At 44.3% G+C, this 22456-nt stretch overlaps 1 protein-coding gene across 1 annotated transcript; it reads left to right on the forward strand.

Annotated features, from left to right (window-relative positions):
- Positions 1 to 191: 191 nt before the first annotated feature.
- LOC127906012 (transmembrane protein 53-like) lies at positions 192 to 10075 on the forward strand. Its single transcript, XM_035768272.2, has 3 exons — positions 192 to 230; positions 1995 to 2469; positions 5892 to 10075. The coding sequence occupies exons 1-3, from the start codon at positions 192 to 194 to the stop codon at positions 6251 to 6253; spliced, it is 876 nt and encodes a 291-aa protein (XP_035624165.2). The 3' UTR covers positions 6254 to 10075.
- Positions 10076 to 22456: the final 12381 nt, after the last annotated feature.

Consider the following 22456-nt stretch of genomic DNA (forward strand, 5'->3'; position numbering starts at 1 on the left):
CTGATTGGGAACCATACTTAGGCAGCCCTTTTTCCCACCTGTGATTGTGGGTAGTTGTCTTTGTTTGTTGGAACTATAGCCTTTAGCTTCACGGTTGTTTTTGGATTGTTTATTGTTTTTGTCGGCGTCATACAAATAAAGGAATATGTACGCTCACCACGCTGCACCTTGGTCCTCTTCATTCAACGGCCATGACAGAACTGCCCACCACCAAGGGACGAAGCAGCGTGGTAAAGAGATAAAGGCAGCGAAGGAGGAGCGGCGGTGATATGAGGAGGCTAACCATCGAAGCAGGCACGAGAGGCAGCCCCCCACAATTTTTTTGGGGGGGGGACACACAGGGATTGTGGCAGAGTCAGGATTCAGACCTGACCTGTTGGAGGATGTGTGTGTGAGGTGGGGTAAAGGCATGAGGAGGGCACATCTGGGGCAGGGCCCAGGGGGACTAGGAGGTATTTTCTGGGACTTTAACATTTATCTGCCTGACTGCTCCAGAAAGTGATCCTGCTGAGTCCGAGACAGGAAATCTCAGGCTTTCCAAACACACACCAACACCACGGAACAACAACGACACACACACACAGCCAAACTGACAACACACCTACACACACACAGCTCCACTGGAAACAGACACACAATCAAACTGACAACAGACATACACACAAACACAGCTCCACTGAAAATATGCACTGACAACATACACACAATCCAACTGACAACACACATGGCCCTGGTGAAACCCCAATGAGTAGAGTGATAAAGTGGGATGAGGGTTTTGAGGTACATGGGACCCTCCTCAGCTAAAGCACAAAATAAGAATTTCATTAATGGTAATAACATTAGCTCATTACATATGTTATAACCAATTTCAATATATTCTTATAGCAGTAAATGATCTCAAAATGAAGTATAACAATGTATAACTTGTGGATCCCTAGAACCAGAACTGAACAACAACAATTCTACCAATGATGAGACGCCTTGTTTAAATCCCCTAAAAATGCATTAACCCACCCTCCCTTCCTTGAGGTAATGATAGGATTTACGAAAGGAGAAATCCTTTCTATATTTAAACTAGGACTGAATTTCCACTTTGACGACAATTGACAAAGTAATGTACTTGGTGTCTGGCACCACCATGTGGCAGCACAGGGAATTGCTTTGGTATGCATCTAGAACAGAACAAGTAATTTTCTCCATGTCTGCTAACAATCTTTCATCATGACCAATAGAATAACACACAGTAACAGCCTCATGTACAGCGGTGTGTGCATACTGTCGTGTTATTAGATACTTTTGACGATGGAAGGTCAAATCGGGGGACATGATAGAGGCCTACTTTTCCAGTATGAAACCCTGAAGCACAGATCTGCCGTCATACTTGACAGGAAGAGGCTGTTCTTTTCAAATATTTGCCTCTGTCGAACAGCCAAGTGAACAAACATGTATTTTCGTACAAGAGCAGCATGAGCCCGATGCCATTTGTGAAACTATGATCAATAGGTTATCGATGTACAATTATTTACAATGTAAATAAACAGTCCTAAAATGCAACAGAAAGACAGGTCCGATAACATGAGTTCTGTTTGTGGACCGAGACAGCAAGTTGGTTGTTGTCCACTGCATGAATTGAAGAGCACGAGCATAAAAAAAGAAGGTATGTCTGTGGACTGTGGAGGTCTTGCCAACACCTGTCCTCTTCAAGACAAAACTAACAATGGGTGACAAAGAGTTGGCGTGATGACACAAGGCAGTTTTCTCCCTCTGTAACTAAACTTCGAAACCTGCTCTTTCCCCTGTTCCTTCCCCCAGTGACTCCCACTCTGTGACAACCATGTCTGTGATAGTGGGAGAGGGGCTGTTCATAGCCCAGAGCATCATCTACTACTACACCAGCCGGAGACCAGGGGGCGATACCCCCCTCCCGCTCTCCCCATCTCCACCACCCCCTCCTTATACTCCCATCTAGACTCTCCTCTTCCCTCCCCTCATAGTCCCTCTCCACCCCCTTGCTCCCAGACTTGCCCTCTCACCACGACATTTCCTCAGTTCTCACCCTTTACGCTTTGGATATACCAATCCTCTCTCCATCCTCGCCCACCTCCTCCCCCCGTCCCCTCCTCCTGCTTTTCCCGTGGCTGGGCGCCCGACCGGGGGCCATGGCGAAGTACCGGGACTTCTACCTGGAACGCAGCCTGGACATCCTATCAGTGGAGAGCACTGTGTGGCACTTCCTGTGGCCTCGCTGGGGGCTGGAGTATGGGTCTGAGGTCCTGGAGGTCCTGGGAGACCCGCGTTTCAAAGGTCGCCCCCTTCTGGTCCATGCCTTCTCCATCGGCGGGTACACCTTCACCCAGCTGCTCAGCCAGATGGTCAGGGAGCCACACAAGTACCCAGGCCTGGCCCAACGGGTCGTAGGACATGTCTATGACAGCATGGTGTTCGGGTCGCTGGAGCATATGGCTAAAGGTGAGAGAGGGGAAGGAAAGGAGGTAGGATTGTCAGTTTGGATTATTACTCTGAGAGAGGAGAGGGATCTGCTACTGAGACGGTGTGTGGGTGTGTGTATGGGTTAGTTTGTGTGTGGATGTGTGACAGAGAAAATAATTTAAAATGTAATTAACCTTGACCGGTAAATAAAATAACCTAATCATGACCAATAGAATAACACACAGTAACAACCTTATGTACTGAGGTGTGTGCATACTGTCCTGTCATTAGATACGTTTGACAAATGACATAGGCCTACTTTCCCAGTATGACCCCTCATACGAGGATAGACACCGACATTCTTGTCAGGAAGAGGATGTTCTTTTGAAATATGTGCCTCTGTCTAACAGCCAAGGAACAACTCTGTCTTTTCCTCTTGTTCAATAGTTAATCACAATGTATGAAGTCAGAACGTGCAAGAGCGGCGCGCGCCCGATGCCATTTGTGAAACTATGATAAATTGGTTATGCATTTACACTTATTTACAATGTAATGATGACAGTTCAAACAGTCCTAAAATGCAACGGAAAGACAGGTCCGATAATATGATTTCTGTTTGTGGACCGTGACAACGGACCTGGGCTCTCGTGACAGTTAACGGCAAATGGAAAAGCGTATGTGAAAATGCAGTTGAGTTTGTTTTTGCACGCCCACTAGGTGAAACGAAGGGCACGAGCAAAACCAGGACACGGAAGTAGACTGGAGCGGCGCAGAATCGAATAAACTCAGGATCTTGAAAGTTGTGGTTATTTCCAACCCTATCGCGTTCGTTTATAACGGACGGTTCATGAATGCTCGAATCTATTAAAGAGGTTAATTCACAGAAAGAAGACCGTGGAGGGTGGGCAGATTTCAACTGCTATGAGGATTCTCAAATTCTTCATGGGGAACCGTTGCAGAACTCTATGAACGCTGCCTGCTGTGTGACTTTGGCTTTGTTTGAAGAAGTTGCACGAAACTGAGTATGTAGAAATGACAGATGCTGAGCTATTTAACCATTTCATTATTTGCGTAATTTAAGTTATTTGGCATGAAGTAGTAGAGCATATTAACAAAATGGACCTGTATCTGTGCTTTTATTAAACCTTTATTTAAGACTGCTGTAAGACGGACACATATCCCCACATGGACAGGCTGCATCCTTGGTTGTGTTGTTGAACTGTCCTAAGCTTAAAACATTTATGTGAACTGTAGTGTCTTAGCTCTTATTACTTATTTATATAATAAGAAAGACTCTGAATACAAGAAACTGAACTGGAGCTTCCCTTCACAAAATGTATATATATATATATTTGTTTTTTTGAAGTCTAATATGGTCCAAGGCAGGGCTGTGCACAGACCTTTTGGGGGGCATGTGTTTAAGAAAAAGGGTCCCCACAACCGCAGTCACAGACTGGTTGAGCAATTATTACAAGAAAGGGGGAAAGCAGCTGCACAGCCAACTGAGTCTGTATCTGTAGACTACTATCTACATCTAACCAAATGAGTCAAGCCTGATCCCCATAAGCTGAATCCCACAACCTTGCATGTATGTCTGTGTGCACATGACTGTGTATGTAGGGTCTACCTTCATTTCAGTTGAGGTATATTGGTTATGCCTCAAGTGAATTTCATTTATTATTTTTTTGCTCATATTTCCTGGCCTGGTCCCAGATCTGTTTGTGGTCTTGCCAACACCTGTCATCATCAAGCCAAACATGACAATGAGTGATAAAGAGTTGGCATGATGGCACAGACTGACACTCAGACAGTTTTCTCCCTCTATAACTTAACTTCTACTCCTGCGCTAATTCTTTCCCCTTTTCCTTCACCACAGTAACATGTCTGTGATAGTGGGAGAGTGGCGGTTCATAGCCCAGAGGGTCACCAGAAGCGTCACCTATTACTACACCAGCCGGACACCAGGGGGCGGTACCCCTGCCCCCTCTCCTCCCACCATCTCCCCCACCTCCTCCCATCTAGACACTCCTTTTCCCTCACCCTCCCTCTCCACCCCCTTGCTCCCAGACTTGCCCTCTCACCACAACGTTTCCTCAGTTCTCACCCCTTCCGCTTTGGATGTACCAACCCTCTCTCCATCCTCGCCCACCCCCCCCCCCGTCCCCTCCTCCTGCTTTTCCCGTGGCTGGGCGCCCGACCGGGGGCCATGGCGAAGTACCGGGACCTCTACCTGGAACGCGGCCTGGACATCCTATCAGTGGAGAGCACTGTGTGGCACTTCCTGTGGCCTCGCTGGGGGCTGGAGTATGGGTCTGAGGTCCTGGAGGTCCTGGGAGACCCGCGTTTCAAAGGTCGCCCCCTTCTGGTCCATGCCTTCTCCATCGGCGGGTACACCTTCACCCAGCTGCTCAGCCAGATGGTCAGGGAGCCACACAAGTACCCAGGCCTGGCCCAACGGGTCGTAGGACATGTCTATGACAGCATGGTGTTCGGGTCGCTGGAGCATATGGCTAAAGGTGAGAGAGGGGAAGGAAACGAGGTAGGATTGTCAGTTTGGATTATTACTCTGAGAGAGGAGAGGGATCTGCTACTGAGACGGTGTGTGGGTGTGTGTAGGGGTTAGTTTGTGTGTGGATGTGTGACAGAGAAAATCATTTAAAATGTAATTAACCTTGACCGGTAAATAAAATAACCTAATCATGACCAATAGAATAACACACAGTAACAACCTTATGTACTGAGGTGTGTGCATACTGTCCTGTCATTAGATACTTTTGACAAATGACATAGGCCTACTTTCCCAGTATGACCCCTCATACGAGGATAGACACAGACATTCTTGTCAGGAAGAGGATGTTCTTTTGAAATATGTGCCTCTGTCGAACAGCCAAGGAACAACTCTGTCTTTTCCTCTTGTTCAATAGTTAATCACAATGTATGAAGTCAGAACGTGCAAGAGCGGCGCGCGCCCGATGCCATTTGTGAAACTATGATAAATTGGTTATGCATTTACACTTATTTACAATGTAATGATGACAGTTCAAACAGTCCTAAAATGCAACGGAAAGACAGGTCCGATAATATGATTTCTGTTTGTGGACCGTGACAACGGACCTGGGCTCTCGTGACATTTAACGGCAAATGGAAAAGCGTATGTGAAAATGCAGTTGAGTTTGTTTTTGCACGCCCACTAGGTGAAACGAAGGGCACGAGCAAAACCAGGACACGGAAGTGGACTGGAGCTTCGCAGAATCGAATATACTCAGGATCTTGAAAGTTGTGGTTATTTCCGACCCTATCGAGTTTGTTTATAACGGACGGTTCATGAATACTCTAATCTATTAAAGAGGTTAATTCATGGGTTAGTTTGTGTGACAGATAAAATAATTTGAAATGTAATTAACCTTGAAAATAATCTGTGTTTGTCTGTGTGTGTCTGTGTGTGTCTGTGTGTGCCTCAGGCCTGGGTCTGACCCTGTTCCCTCATATTGAGCCCCTGGTGCGATGCACTGCTCTGCTCTACTTCTGGCTCTTCAAGTCCCAGACGGTGTACTACTACGACAAGTCACTCCAGGTCTTCTACAACAACCCCGTCACCTCCCCGGCGCTCTTCTTCTTCTGCGAGAACGACCCGCTGTGCGACCCCGTCGCCCTGGAGGCGGTCCTCGACTTCTGGAGGAAGCAGGGCATTGTTGTGGAAACCAGGAAGTGGAAGGAGTCTGTGCACGCTGCTCATCTACGCTGTCACCCAGAGGAGTATCTCTCCACACTGGAGAATTTTGTTCACTCGCTCAAAATCGCCCCCCTCAGGGCTAAGATGTAAATGGCTCATGTGCTAATCACAGTGGAGGGGTTTGATCATTCAATAAAGCCTGCATACTCATGTGCCAAAACAAATGTTATAACAGATGTTATAACAAAATTATAACATAGTGTAGTCATGTAGCATGTAAACTTTTATCCATAGAAACTTGTTTGACACATACCCAGCATATGGGTCACGAGGATGTCAAACCCTCGTACAGATATAGGATCTTAATTTGACCAGCATTGTCATAGCAAAATAATTAATGTTTACTCCATAATGTTTCTTGATCAGTGTTCAGGCTCATAAAGTTGGCAACATTAAAAGTGCAGTACTGTTAATATAATTGTGTTCGTGTGGGTTTTCAGTGAATTTTCTGTGAATGTATGTAAATCACGAAACTCATCTTCATTTCCTGCGGTACTGGAAAATTCTCAGCAACAGGAGTGATCAGGGTAGCCTAGTGGTTAGAGCGTTTGACTAGTTACCGGAAGGTTGCAAGTTCAAACCCCCGAGCTGACAAGGTACAAATCTGTCGTTCTGCCCCTGAACAGGCAGTTAACCTACTGTTCCTAGGCCGTCATTGAAAATAAGAATTTGTTCTTAATTAACTGACTTGCCTAGTTAAATGAAGGTCAAATAAAAAAAATCAAGTGAAGTTTTTTGATATTGAGCTTACTCAATATTGTCCATGACACAGTCCACATGCACCAAATAAGGCCACGGTCACTATATTTAAAGTGAAACACATGACAGACACAACTCACTACACGTTTATTTGCAATAATGAATTATTTAGTATTTGATTGTAATTGTTTTTACATGAGTATATATTCATTCTCAATAGCTGGTGACAGGGAGTACAGTGGGAGAGAGGAAGAGAGAGGAAACATTTTGAAGATGAGAAAGAACTGAAGAGGAGGAAAACAGAAAGGAGTGGGAGGGTTTGAAGACAGGAACGAAATAGAAAAGAAACACAGGAGATAGGGAAGAGATAATATGAGAGAGGTGGAAAAAAGAGAGATAGGCTACTGAGAAGTCTGGACAAGAATTCAAGATGAGGTACTGTATATTTAAACCTCTTCAGTCACAGAGAACCAGGACCTGTTCTGGAAGTAGGTGCCTGTCAATAGTAGTGTAGTGAGTGACAAACAATCTGTGGGAGGTTTTCTTATCAGGCATTTCTGGCAACTGTTGCATATTCAATCTAGTTTGTATTAGTCTCACAAAACTGAGTGTTCTTTATGAGGAAGCAAAGGGTTAAGTATGTGAGGACGTATCACGGCCAAGGGTACATGCTGTGAACTGCCATGTGATATTGACTGCACACACCCCAGTAGGCATAGGTTTGCACTTGCGGAACAATCTGTGTCTAACCTCTGGCACCGGCAGAAAGAGACTTTGAAAGATACATAAATATAGGCACGTGCATGTGTAACGGGGTAGAACTGTTGATATTGTGAACGAAGCCTTGTTGGGCTGTCAGTCCCAGGTGTGGCTCATTTATCCTACGTTACACACAGTAAGTGTTCAGAAAGAAGACTGAATAAGGATAGAAAATAAACTAATGGGTCAAATGGTATCATAATAAAATAGGTAGACTGTTAGACGAATGAACACTGTTGTTACACCTGGTCTTAGAGCAGTTTGATTATTCTGTAGGGAAATCCAAGACACTCCATTTAATATGCCATGTCATACTTACAGCAAACATGAAAGTAGGGTAGCTGGATGGGTGGGCGTATAACATAAACGTCTAGCAACCCAAATGTTGAGAGTTCGAATCTCATCCCAGACAAACATTTTAGCTAATGATCAACTTATTCCTCACTATTTTACCTATATATTTTGAATGTATTGATATGTAGGCTGTGTGCTGTTTTTTAATGTATGTAGTTCTGTCCTTAAACTGTTCTTGTCTATGTTGTGTATTATATTATGTTTCATGTTCTTTGTGAACCCCAGGAAGGGTGATGAGACCTCTTCAGAGGACCACCACCAGTCCCTATGATTGAGGGTATGAGACCTCTTCAGAGGACCACCACCAGTCCCTACGATGGAGGGTATGAGACCTCTTCAGAGGACCACCACCAGCCCCTACGATGGAGGGTATGAGACCTCTTCAGAGGACCACCACCAGCCCCTACGATGGAGGGTATGAGACCTCTTCAGAGGACCACCACCAGCCCCTACGATGGAGGGTATGAGACCTCTTCAGAGGACCACCACCAGCCCCTGAGATGGAGGGTATGAGACCTCTTCAGAGGACCACCACCAGCCCTTACGATGGAGGGTATGAGACCTCTTCAGAGGACCACCACCAGCCTCTACAATGGAGGGTATGAGACCTCTTCAGAGGACCACCACCAGCCCCTACGATGGAGGGTATGAGACCTCTTCAGAGGACCACCACCAGCCTCTACAATGGAGGGTATGAGACCTCTTCAGAGGACCACCACCAGCCCCTACGATGGAGGGTATGAGACCTCTTCAGAGGACCACCACCAGCCCCTACGATGGAGGGTATGAGACCTCTTCAGAGGACCACCACCAGCCTCTACAATGGAGGGTATGAGACCTCTTCAGAGGACCACCACCAGCCCCTACGATGGAGGGTATGAGACCTCTTCAGAGGACCACCACCAGCCTCTACAATGGAGGGTATGAGACCTCTTCAGAGGACCACCACCAGCCCCTACGATGGAGGGTATGAGACCTCTTCAGAGGACCACCACCAGCCCCTACGATGGAGGGTATGAGACCTCTTCAGAGGACCACCACCAGCCCCTACGATGGAGGGTATGAGACCTCTTCAGAGGACCACCACCAGCCCCTACGATGGAGGGTATGAGACCTCTTCAGAGGATCACCACCAGCCCCTACGATGGAGGGTATGAGACCTCTTCAGAGGACCACCACCAGCCACTACGATGGAGGGTATGAGACCTCTTCAGAGGACCACCACCAGCCCCTGAGATGGAGGGTATGAGACCTCTTCAGAGGACCACCACCAGCCCCTACGATGGAGGGTATGAGACCTCTTCAGAGGACCACCACCAGCCCCTAAGATGGAGGGTATGAGACCTCTTCAGAGGACCACCACCAGCCCCTACGATGGAGGGTATGAGACCTCTTCAGAGGACCACCACCAGCCCCTAAGATGGAGGGTATGAGACCTCTTCAGAGGACCACCACCAGCCCCTACGATGGAGGGTATGAGACCTCTGGACATCTTCATGCTTATCAACTCTATGAGCATCAGGCCAAAATGATTCTGCACGGATGTTCTCTTATCATGCGTTTCTAGAATCTGTTGTAATTACAGTATATGTTATAACTGTGGACACCAATGTTTTGTAGCAGGCTTATGGGGACAAGGAGCGAGCTAGCCATGTACTGGTGGAAGAGAAGAAGTGGTGGTGGATCGGCCACACCCTCCGAACGCCCCCTTTCCAACATCACCAGGCAAGCTGTATCCTGGAACCCACAAGGGAAAAGCGCATACTGAATTAACACCTGGAGGTGAGAGATGAAGAAAGATACAAGGAAAACCAGCATGAGGTGGAACCACAGGAGGTTGGTGGCACCTTAATTGTGGAGGACGAGCTTGTGGTAATGCCTGGAGCGGTGTTACGAATCCTTTTTGGCCCGACGGTCTAGGGGGGATGGTAATGAGACCCGTAACATAACTCATGCAAATTATTATTGTGACAAAGTAAAAGTGTGAACGAAATAACCACGACAACAGAAATCTACCGTCAAACTCTAGGTTTATTTATAAACACACGGTAATGGGGGGAGCAGGAAAAGGGGCTGAGCTGGACCCAAGGAAAGAAACAATAAGTATACAAAAAAACCCCTTTAGACTAGCCTACTTTAACAGCTAACTAACTAACCAAAAATACAGTGGGTGGTCCGCCCAGTTCTAACTAGTGTATTTAACAAAGTTCACCTACGGGTAGTGTATGCCCATGGGCGACTTGTCTTGGTTTCCCCCTTTTCCCACCAGCAACAAACAAATACCATAACCAAAAATAATACTCACAGGTGATGACAAAGTGCTATGGAGGTGCTTTAAACAAAAGAGAGGTTAAGACACAAAGCGAGAGTGAAACACAGAGACCTACAGACATGGCATTACAGAGAGATTGAGCTGAGCTGAGCTCTAGAACAAACAAATGATGGGGTTTTTAAACCATGGGGAAGGAACTGTGATAGGTCAGGAAATAGGAGGAGGTGTGTCTTCTGATTGATGATTGATTGGGGAGTGATGATTTTCACCTGTGAGGGGAGAAGGAGAGAAAAGAAACACACACACAGGATACACACAGACACAGGATAACTGTATCCGTAACAAGCGGAATAGGTGGAATGGTCTCAAATACATCAAACACATGGTTTGATGACATTCCATGCAGCCATTATTATAGGCCCTTCTCCCCTCAGCAGCCTCCATTGTACTGTGGATTGAGAAGAATACTGCCCAGGACAGTGTGATTGAGAGCAGCCTCCACTGTACTGTGGAATGACAAGAAGAATACTGCCCAGAACAGAGTGAGATGGAGAGCAGCCTCCACTGTACTGTGGAATGACAAGAAGAATACTGCCCAGAACAGACTCCACTGTACTGCTCGGCCTCTGACCGCAACGCACTACAGAGGGTAGTGCGTACGGCCCAGTACATCACTGGGGCTAATCACCGAGGACCTCTACACCAGGCGGTGTCAGAGGAAGGCCCAAAAAATTGTCAAAGACCCCAGCCACCCCAGTCATCGACTGTTCTCTCTACTACAGCATGGCAAGCAGTACCGGAGTGCCAAGTCTAGGACTAAAAAGCTTCTCAACAGTTTTTACCCCAAGGCCATAAGACTCCTAAATAGGTTATAAAATTGCTACCCGGACTATTTGCATTGTGTGCCCCCCCACCCCAACGCCCTCCTTTTACGCTGCTGCTACTCTCTGTTTATCATATATGCATAGTAGCAAATAAGAGAAGGATAGGCTGAAAGGACTGTGCAGACAGGAGAGGTAAATAAAGATCAAACCGAAGCCAATGGGGTAAATAGTTCGACTGTTTGATGCATGAACCCTAGATGGGGCCTGCTCTCATGATGTCCTATGAGTGTCATCCGATGAAGATCATCAAATGTTAGTGATGCATTTTTATCTCTATTTATGTTTTTTGTGACTCCTATCTTTGGCTGGGAAAATGGCTGTGTGTTTTTTGGACTTGGCGGTGATCTAACATAATCATATGTTGTATTTTCGCTGTAAAGCATTTTTTAAATCGGACATGATGGGTAGATTAACAAGATGTTTATCTTTCATTTGCTGTATTGGACTTGTTAATGTATGAAAGTTACATATTTCCCAAAAATATTAATTGAATTTCGCGCACTGCCTTTTCAGCGGAATGTTGTCGAGGGGTTCCCCTAGCGCAGGGTGTCAAAGTCAAATGGACGGAGGGCCAAATAAAAAATTTAGCTACAAGCCGAGGGCCGGACTGTTCGAATGTTCATTGAAACATTTTTAAATGACGCATATAGTCTAGTGAACCTAATTGAACCTACTGAAAACCTAACAAATATATTCCAATATGATCAGATAAATAAAGCAATATTTTCTTATGGCTCTGTCAGTAATCTTTAATTTTCAACAGACACAAAAGACAAATTTCCTTTATATAAAAATCCCCATAACATGAACATTAAATGAAAGAAACCGGTATTCAAGGCACCATCAGTAGCCTATATTTTCTATTTTAGCAAAAGTGGGCTAAATTTACTTCAAAGAAAAAAACAATAATAGCAATTTTCTATCATCCACTCAACTGAAATATTTTAAAATATAATTGGATTGAAATACAATAAAATAAAGTGCAAAATCTATTAATCAAAAACAACACATTGTTTAAGGAGAAGTAACATGCAGTGAAAACAAATATTAAACTTTAACTTTTAAACTTGAACTGAGTAAAAACTCTAAATATGTGATTGCACAGTAATGTTCACTTGTTTGAGGTTGAGGTGATACTTGGTGGTGTCCCATCTTTTCCACAAGTTCATCAATGTTGGGGTAAGGCTCTGAGCTGAGGAAATCCTCAGAATTGAGTGGAGGTGTTCAGCAGTAAGTCGACTTCTGTGTGATGTTTTGTTCAAGTTCATCAAAGAAAACAGTTGTTCACACAGGTATGTGCTGCCAAACATAGACAACGTTTGAGCAGCCTGGATGCGCAGCTGGGGCATTGTGTCGGGGAGGAAGCGAGGCGAACTCCGCAGCACCCACTGCCGCATATTTTGCCCTCAGTGCATCATTGCATTGGAGGTCAATCAACTCCATTTGGAGGTTTGGTGGTGAGCTTTCCACGTCAGCAGCAAATGGGTTACCGAGCAGTTCCAACCTGCTTTTTTGTGCTTCAAAGTCAGCAAATCGGCGTCGAAAGTCAGCGGCAAGCATACCTATTTTATCAGCCAACTGTGCGCTCGGGAAGCACTGGTAGAACTTCTCTTTCATGGTCTGGCAGCTGGGAAAGTGGCTCAAATTTTCTTTCCGCATCTGCGTCTCCCACAGAGTCAGTTTGGTTTTAAATGCCTTCACTGTACTGTACATATCAGAGATGACACGATCCCGACCCTGCAGCTGCAAGTTCATTGCATTCAGATGACTCGTAATGTCACACAGAAAAGCCATTTCACACAGAAACATTTCGTCTCGGAGTTGTGTTGTGTCTTTCCCTTTGCTGTCCAAGAACAGACAAATCTCCTCACGAAGCTCGAAACATCTTTGAAGCACCTTTCCCTGGCTTAGCCATCGCACCTCTGTGTGATAAGGCAAATCACCATGCTCCGTTTCTAACTCCGTCAGAAATGCCTTGAACTGGCGGTGATTCAAACCTTTGGCTCTGATAAAGTTAACTGTGCGCGTGATGATGCTCATTACATGCTCCATTTTAGGCTTTACCGCTGCGCTTCCTGGTGTATGATACAATGATAAGCTGTCAGCTCACCTGTCGCGTTTTCCTCTTGCATCTTTTCCCGTATCTTCGCCACCAGTCCGCTCCTGTGTCCACACATCGCAGGTGCTCCGTCGGTTGTCAAAAGTTTTTCCCAAGGCAGCTCCATCTCATTTACACATCTTGACACCTCTTCATACAAATCATGCCCGTAGTTGTTAGGACGTAAAGCCAAAAACTCCTCTGTCACGCTTAGGCTGGAGTCCACTCCCGCGGATGAAAATTGACAACTGGGCAATGTCAGAAATGTCGGTGCTCTCATCCACAGCCAAGGAATATGCAATGAAATCTTTTCCCTTTTTAGCTGCTCTTTTAGATTGATGGACAAACTCTCTCGGCAATGGTGTTTCTGCTCAGACTCACATTTAAAAAGAGTTGCCTTTTTTCTTGTCACAAACTTTAATCATGCAGTTTTTGATGAAATCCCCCTGTAAATGGCCGGGCTGATTGAAGATCTCTTCTGCCAAAATAAAACTGGCCTTGCAGCCTGGCCTTGTGATTTGGCTTTTTGAACAGAGCCATGATTTGAGGCCTCGTTTTTAATTCCTCTGCCTTTTGTAGCCTTTGTTCCATGTCCATATTCTTGTTTTTGTCCGCGTGTTTCGTTTCAAAATGTCGTCTCAGATTATACATTTCTCCACACAGAAGACACACAGGTTTTCCAGCTACCTCCGTGAACAAATACTCCGACTCCCCACCTTGTTGAAACCCCGGTTCTCAGTGTCCACCTTCCGTTTTGCCATTTTTTGATGGGTATCTGAAAGTTAATTTTACTGTGATGCTGACAACTGCTGTGCCAATAAATATTGAAATGAAGCAGCCTACTGCTCGTGCGTCACCGTTGCATTGTTGGAAATGTAGTATTGGTGCGTTAAAAGATCTGCGGGCTGCCGGCTTGCTGCGGTCTGCCCAGTTCTAATAATAAATCAAGATCATCCCAGGGCCGTAAAAAACCTTCTCGCGGGCCGGATGTGGCGCGGGCCTTGACTCTGACATATGTGCCCTAGCGGAACGTGTGTCCTAGAAAGGTTGTGTGCGTGTGTGTAACCTACATTTCAATGACCTTCCAGCATGTGCCTCACACTGTGCTCGCTACACCACCATAAAATACTCAAGAGCTGTGTGTTTGCATCGTTCCCATCGTTGGAGCATCGATTTGTTCCCTTGTTGTTTGTCAGAGATAAATTACACATTTCAATAAATGTGAAATTCTGTGTAGCTAACTAAGTTCAACAACTGAGGCTGATACGTGGTTCGTGGGCATCTTGTGTATTTACATCTGTAATCAAAGTTCCTTGACCTCACACAGATGTGTGCTGCCTTTGACAAATTACTGTAGTCCTATCAAAGATGGTGGATAAATGAAGTTTTCTCAGGCCGTTTACCATTGGAGGCAAAAAAGTCAGTAACGGTCTACTTAACTGGGTGTGTCTTGCATAGACATCAATGCAATAGGAGCTGGGTCTGGTGTACTTAGTTAATTCACTTTCATAGACGGATGGGTTGTTTAGCAACAAAACTGTTGGAGCAAAACAGGCTGGGTTGGCTTAGAATCAAAGGATTGTTGATATCATTTAAACGATATTTCCCCTAAAATGTTTTTATTGAAATGAATAAATAAATGTGCACAATGAGCACTTGTTGTCTCTCAAATACATTGTTTCAGTTTTGGTTAGCTAGCTAGTGTGGTATTCTGTGTTTTACATTATAGCCATTACCATATATATATGATTAAATATTATCTGATGTTGGCTGTGTGAAGTATCTGAATTTGTGCACTTTGTGCACTTGAGCATCATCATGAGATTAAACAACTGCGCCTGCGATAGGCTGAGCAAGTCTAAACCACGCTCAGCCTCTACTGTGATAGGCCAACAGACGGGTTGGAACTATGTCTATCACAGTATAAGAACAACTTTTTATGTACATCCTGTCAGTTCCCTGTTCTGCCATGTGTGGTATTACAGTGAGCCCATATATACGAAAATTGCATTTGCCATTTATTACTTAGCTAATAAAAAAGACATAGTATAAAATCGGTGACTCATTGTTATATTTATCCTGATACCAGATTCGAATTTACGCAACTCTAACAATTGGTGGCCCCGACGTGATAGAAGGACTACACTGGAGATTGTGCGGCCGATTGGCCAGTGTTTCTCACAAAAAGACCGGTCTACTAAAAAGGTAAGCAGATACCTATTGTAATAACTGAAATTCTGCATATTGGCATAATCCAAATTCATTTTGTGAGAACACCTGTTTGATGTAAGTTACTAAATTTAAACTATTATGATGTGTGAGATTGGAAAATAGTTGAGAAAGTAATATCTCCATTGGCAACACTGCAATTTTATTATTGATCAACAATACTTAATGATGCATTGTGTATGAGATGTACTAGTATGCCTGGCTAGTGGGTGGTAAACAGAGGACACTTACTACATGTATGAGTGGTGGGTAATGAGTGACCATGAAAGTGCGAATGGAAAGCCATATGATGCGAATGTGATGTACTAGGCAGGGCCAAGTATGAATGACGGATAATTAAATTGACTCATTGGACTTGAGACCGATTTAGCCCTATGGAGAGGGTCTCTCTAAGGTCCTAACAAAGCATAGCTGTGTGTGGAGTACATCGGGTAGTAAAGTCGGCGCACTGACTACCAAGTTTGAGTGAGACATTAAGTTGTTCTAGAAACGTGATCCGGTTGACACGTTAGTCATATGGAGTGATTGTATTTTTTGTTTTGTACATTTGGTATTGAAGTAAAGGTGATAATCCGGGGGACACTAGACTACTTAATACCTTAGGGGACCCACAGTGCATAATTGAGTTCTTACTTTAGACCGAATTGGGGGCCGATTTAGCCGTATGGAAAGGGTACCACTGTCAGGATTTACCAGAATTGGACCCAGAAGCAGACCAGGACAAGGTGAGTATAAAGATGGTGAGTATTTATTAATCAATGAGAACGTGGAGGTAGATAGTTCCGGGTGGAGGAGAGGGCAGCGGAGGTGGGTTGATGGGAGTGGATAGGCTGATCCAATGGATAACAACACACTGGTGACGAGCAGACAGGGATGGGGTATGACAGGGATGGGGTATGACAGGGATGGGGTATGTCAGGGATGGGGTATGGGTTCGGGTGAAAGGCAAGCAAGGCGTACAAAACAATAAAACAAAACAAACTCTATAAACTGGAGGCTGGTTCGTGGGCACAACATACTGTTCATGGCTAACGATCCGGCAGGGAATGGATGTCAGGTCAGAGCTTTTGAAGGGGAGAGGTGATGATCAGGACAGGTGTGCAGATTACTGAAGGGATACAGGTGCGGGTGAACATCGATCTCCCAACAAGCTAATTCGCCCGGCAACCAGACAGGGTGCGTTCCAGGACACCGGAAACACACTCCAGGACAGAAACACAGGCAAACACAGACTCAGGAAGCGGGATTCGTGACAACCACTTGGGTTTGAGTAAAGGCATACGTTGTTGACAGTATTGTAGTGTAAATAAAATGTCTGTGGACCCAAAAGAGTGCTGAGACCCATTCTTAGAGGAGACTGGCAAGGTACGTGTGCTCTGACCAGTTTGATAATTCCACTGACCATTGTTGATGTTACTGCTGAGCAGCTGTTGGGTTCTGTATCCAGGGGGCCTGAAAGCATTCCATCCCGTGGGAGACATAGACGTAGTGCTCCATGGACGGAGGATGTAGTTGACATACACACTAATCTGTTGGGGGTGCCTGTTGGGGTTCCTCATGAATTTAAGGCATTGAGTAGGAACGATGGACTCTGGCACTTACTACCTATTATGGGTCCAGCCATAGTGGATGCTAGACAGACTGCATGGATTAATTACATCTACTATAATCAACAGCGTTTTGTGAATTACTCCCGTGATGCACTCACTGGTATGTCTGAACAGCTTGAGGCCACATCTAGTGTTGCCAGACAGAATAGACTTGCTTTAGATATGCTTCTTGCCAGTCAGGGGGGCATCTGCAAGATGTTCGGTGAACAATGTTGCACGTATATTCCTAATAACACCAGTCCAGATGGTAGTATATCTAAGGCCCTTAGTGGGCTTGATGCACTATCTGCTGAGATGAGGACCATGGCGGGGGTGGAGGAGTCTGGACTGTTCTCTTGGTTGGGAGCCTGGTTAGGTAAGTACACTGATATGGTGGTTACTGGATTTCTGACCCTAATTCTTGTATTTTTGTTATTGATGTGTTGTGCTGCTTGCATCATACCGTGTTTTAAGAAGTCTGTTACAGATGTGGTGAAGGCTTCAGGCATGATGCCTTTGCTTGATGCTCCAGTTGGAGATGCTGATACTGAATCAAGCTTTCAGGGGAGGATGGGACTGACCGAGGATGACCCATGGTATGCTGTGGGTGAGGTAGTAGAATAAATATTACACCACCACAGTTCCTTCTTTTACATTTTTATTTTATGATACGTTTTTCTTTCCAGTATGTTTGTTCTCCCTGTTGTGAAGGTTTGGAGTCCCTGGGTGGCATGGAGCCCACCTGGTGCAGGATAGGAGTATCTGAGAGGACCAGATGGTTTATAATAATGCTTTGCTCTGCTTTACTCTGTTTTCCATGACCAAAGTTTTATCCTACATCTTACATTTCAATAAACAATAAAGTTGTACCGTTTCTGTAAAAAAAAAAAAGAAAAAAAAGTTAATAAACGTTTTATTATTTTCATGAAATGCTATTAACATATTGGGACCGCTGGGACCGAGAGACTGAAAAACAGCTTCTATCTCAAGACCTTCAGACTGTTAAACAGCCATCACTAACATTGAGTGGCTGCTGCCAACACACTGACTCAACTCCAGCCACTTTAATAATGGGAATTGATGGGAAATTATGTAAAATATATAACTAGCCACTTTAAACAATGCTACCTAATATAATGTTTACATACCCTACATTATTCATCTCATATGTATACGTATATACTGTACTCTATATCATCTACTGCATCCTTATGTAATACATGTATCACTAGCCACTTTAACTATGCCACTTTGTTTACATACTCATCTCATATGTATATACTGCACCCAATACCATCTACTGTATCTTGCCTATGCCGCTCTGTACCATCACTCATTCATATATCTTATGTACATATTCTTTATCCCCTTACACTTGTGTCTATAAGGTAGTAGTTTTGGAATTGTTAGCTAGATTACTTGTTGGTTATTACTGCATTGTCGGAACTAGAAGCACAAGCATTTCGCTACACTCGCACTAACATCTGCTAACCATGTGTATGTGACAAATAAAATTTGATTTGATTTGATTTTGAAATAAAGGATAATGAGTGACAACCTAGGACTTAAATTTAGCACCATTTTCTTTTATTCTGTTTTTATTTTCTATTTATTCTTTTATTCTTTGATTCATTGCTGAATTTTTATTCACACCCTTGGTGTGAACAATATGTCCCATTCACACCCTTGGTGTGAACAATAGTCCCATTCACACCCTTGGTGTGAACAATATGTCCCATTCACACCCTTGGTGTGAACAATATGTCCCATTCACACCCTTGGTGTGAACAATATGTCCCATTCACACCCTTGGTGTGAACAATATGTCCCATTCACACCCTTGGTGTGAACAATTTCCCATTCACACCCTTGGTGTGAACAATATGTCCCATTCACACCCTTGGTGTGAACAATATGTCCCATTCACACCCTTGGTGTGAACAATATGTCCCATTCACACCCTTGGTGTGAACAATATGTCCCATTCACACCCTTGGTGTGAACAATATGTCCCATTCACACCCTTGGTGTGAACAATATGTCCCATTCACACCCTTGGTGTGAACAATATGTCCCATTCACACCCTTGGTGTGAACAATATGTCCCATTCACACCCTTGTACATAACAATATGTACAAGTCACTTACGATTCCCCACATGGCAGCTTCTTGTTATTGTTGCTAGCTATATGACCTTCCAGAATCATAACACACGGACATCTGCCCCATCGATGAGCACGCATCGTCTCTGTGACGTTTATGAACCAGAATAAAACAGCAAGTGGGGTGTCTCACCTCTTCTTCCATCTCTGGTCCTATTTCGGTTATCAAAAGTTACCACAGCCGCAAAGTCAAAATGGACGATATCATAAAATGTTTTTTTTGGTCTTAATTTGAAGTTAGGCATAAGGTTAGGTTTAGAATGAGTTTTTAAGAATATAAATTGTTGAAATAGGTGGGTTTTATCCATAACTATGACTTTGTGGCAACCAGACTTAGCAGATGCTCTTATGCAGAGTAATTTACAGAAGCAATTATGGTTAAGTGACTTGCTCAAGTGCACATACAGATTTTTCACCTAGTCGGCTGGGGGATTCAAATCAGCATGATTAGGTTGCTGGCCCAAAGCTCTTAAGCCCTAGGCTCCCGAGAGGCGCAGCGGTTTAAGGCACGGCATCTTAGGGCTTGAGGGGTCTCTACAGACACCCTGGTTCGAATCCAGGCAGAATCATAACCGGCTGTGATTGGGAGTTCCATAGGGTGGCGCACAATTGGCCCAGCGTCGTCCGGGTTTGGCCGGTGTAGGCCGTCAATTTGTTCTTATCTGACTTGCCTAGTTAAATTAAGGTAAAAAAATAGAAATAGGCTACAGTACCTGACGCCCCAATAGTGACAACCTGTATTTCAGGACTGACGATGAAGACAACCAAGCCTGGAATTGAACAAGCTGATCCATGACTGACATCTGCTGGAGGAACAACGCAAGTACAGTTTGTCGAAGTGATGCTCCATACTAAAACTGTATCACAGCAGCTTCATGCAATGATGTATAATCCTTTGTCAGTTTCTTCATTATAACAGGACTCCTGAGTGCTGACTGGGTGCTGACAGCGAAATATAAGCAGACTCTTACATTTTGACAAAAGGAGGCTATAGTCTGCTTTTTGGGCTCGGAGTTGCCAGGGACCACATACATGACCAGACTACCTCTTGGGGGCCCTGGGGCTTCTATATATATATCTTTTTTGGGAGGGGACATCAGCTAACTTCTTGCATTTCAACACATTTGCAACGGTGCATAGAGAAAAAGGTGCAGTTTATAATGCTATTGTAAACATTTTGTTATGAGGCTAAGAGAAGATGTTGCAGTTTTAAAGCTAATTTCCTGCCATTCTACACTTTTTACCATGGGGCAGGGAAGAAAATTTGCTTTTTTATAGCTCATCTCATGCTTTTGTTCACATTTTGTCATCAGGCTGAGAGAAATCTTAGCAGTTTTAAAGCTAATTTCCTGCTATTCTACACATTTTGCTATCATATGCTATCTGGGGGCTCCCCGACCTCCAGAGGGGCCCCAAACCAAAGGCCCAGGGCCACATGCCCTGTGTGCCCGTTCAGCAATCCGTCCCTGTCACAATATGTACTTAGGCACTGATAGGATATGTATTGCAATTCTCACAATTCTATATGTAATGTGATTCGATACTCACGACACTAGCTCCCTCAACTATTTTAATGGCCTCCACATAGGAGATCCAATGGACTGCCCTAACATTTGACACTTCAACCTCATGGAGTGCCTACTCTTGACATCCACTTCTGCCATGATCCACGGCAGCCATCAACCAACACTTCTGTTTCCTCTAACTATTTAGCTTCATGTAAAGTGGAGACTTCAAGCTTTGACCCAGACCAGGCACTTCTATAGCCCGGGGCTTTAATAGTGAAAAACGTGACAAGGTAGACCATGCAATTTGGTACAAACATTCCTCGGGTAATATGAAAACATCCCAGAAGGAGTGCGCATTATTTCAAACTTAATCAGGAAGCGAGTTATTGTGAAATTTCAAAATTGCTGCAACAATAGCTGCTATTTGACCATAAAAACAGTTATACTGCAGATAAAAGCATGCAATTTGGTACAAACAGATGACATTAAAACATCATAGAAGTGTTGCTCGTTGCAAACTTAACCACGAATGACTGGCAATGTATTGTAGATGCTAATTAATCGATAGTCATGTTTAAAATGACTTCAGTGAAATTCTCATAAAATAACATGAAATTGAGTCATAAAACATCAAATATATTCTGTAAATTTTGATTAGTGGAAAAAAATAAAAGACTTGGCCCTGGCCCACGTACCAGTATAGTGGCCTAATGCAGTGCATGATAGTTCAGCATCCTGGCATTGACACTTCTGAGAACAGAAGGGCTCATTTTTTCAGCCACACCTCAGGAGTTCTCTGTACGCTTTGGCAGTCTCGGGTAAGAGTGTCCACGAAGGTTTCCAGGAATCAACTTTTTAGCACCTCCAAAGGTCCAAATCAAACTTTCTGGTGTAGATGCCGATTGGATGGTTTTCACACTTGTTGACCAAATGCTAATTTGGTACACTGCTCTGTTTGAATGTTGCAGCAGTACAGCCTGTGTTGAGGGGATGTTCTCCATTGGATGTTCTCCATTGACTTCTTAGAAGAGTTCCTGGTAGCTTGTTGTCTTGTCATAGAGAACACAGGTGTATCTCTCAATCAATGTGAAAGTGGATGATTCCAGATCAAGAGGTTGAAATGGTTTTGCTGACATCAGTCACCTCCATCAGCCTTTCATGAACATGTTTGTATCACAACCTGTGAATGCGTTGAAAGCTGACAAAGCCAAACTTGTGCATTCCAAGCTTCTCGCAAATGGTGCTTATAGAAATCTCCTAGTAGTTTTTACCCAGGTCAAAAGCTTTATGGCTCGCTAATAAGATTGATAAGATGGATCCACTGTTCCAATGATAATGGTCTGTGCACCCTTTTTAAGGTCATCAATGAAGGCATATTTTTGGCACACACCTTCTGTGTCAACATGCTGAAAAGCTCCTGTTTGTTAGTAGGATTTCTGAGAAATTTATTATTATTATTTTTTAACCTTTATTTTACTAGGCAAGTCAGTTAAGAACAAATTCTTATTTTCAATGACGGCCTAGGAACAATGGACGACAGATTTGTACCTTGTCAGCTGCCTAGGTTCTGCCCCTGAACCTGTTCAGAACGACAGATTTGTACCTTGTCAGCTCGGGGATTTGAACTTGCAACCTTTCGGTTACTAGTCCAACGCTCTAACCACTAGGCTACGCTGCCGCCCCGCCCCCAATTGACATGGAAGCTTGTTTTTCCCCCGCTTCTCTCCCATTGGGTCTGT

The sequence above is a fragment of the Oncorhynchus keta genome, chromosome 33 (genome assembly GCF_023373465.1).
Source record: "Oncorhynchus keta strain PuntledgeMale-10-30-2019 chromosome 33, Oket_V2, whole genome shotgun sequence".
In the NCBI taxonomy this organism is placed as follows: Eukaryota; Metazoa; Chordata; class Actinopteri; order Salmoniformes; family Salmonidae; genus Oncorhynchus; species Oncorhynchus keta.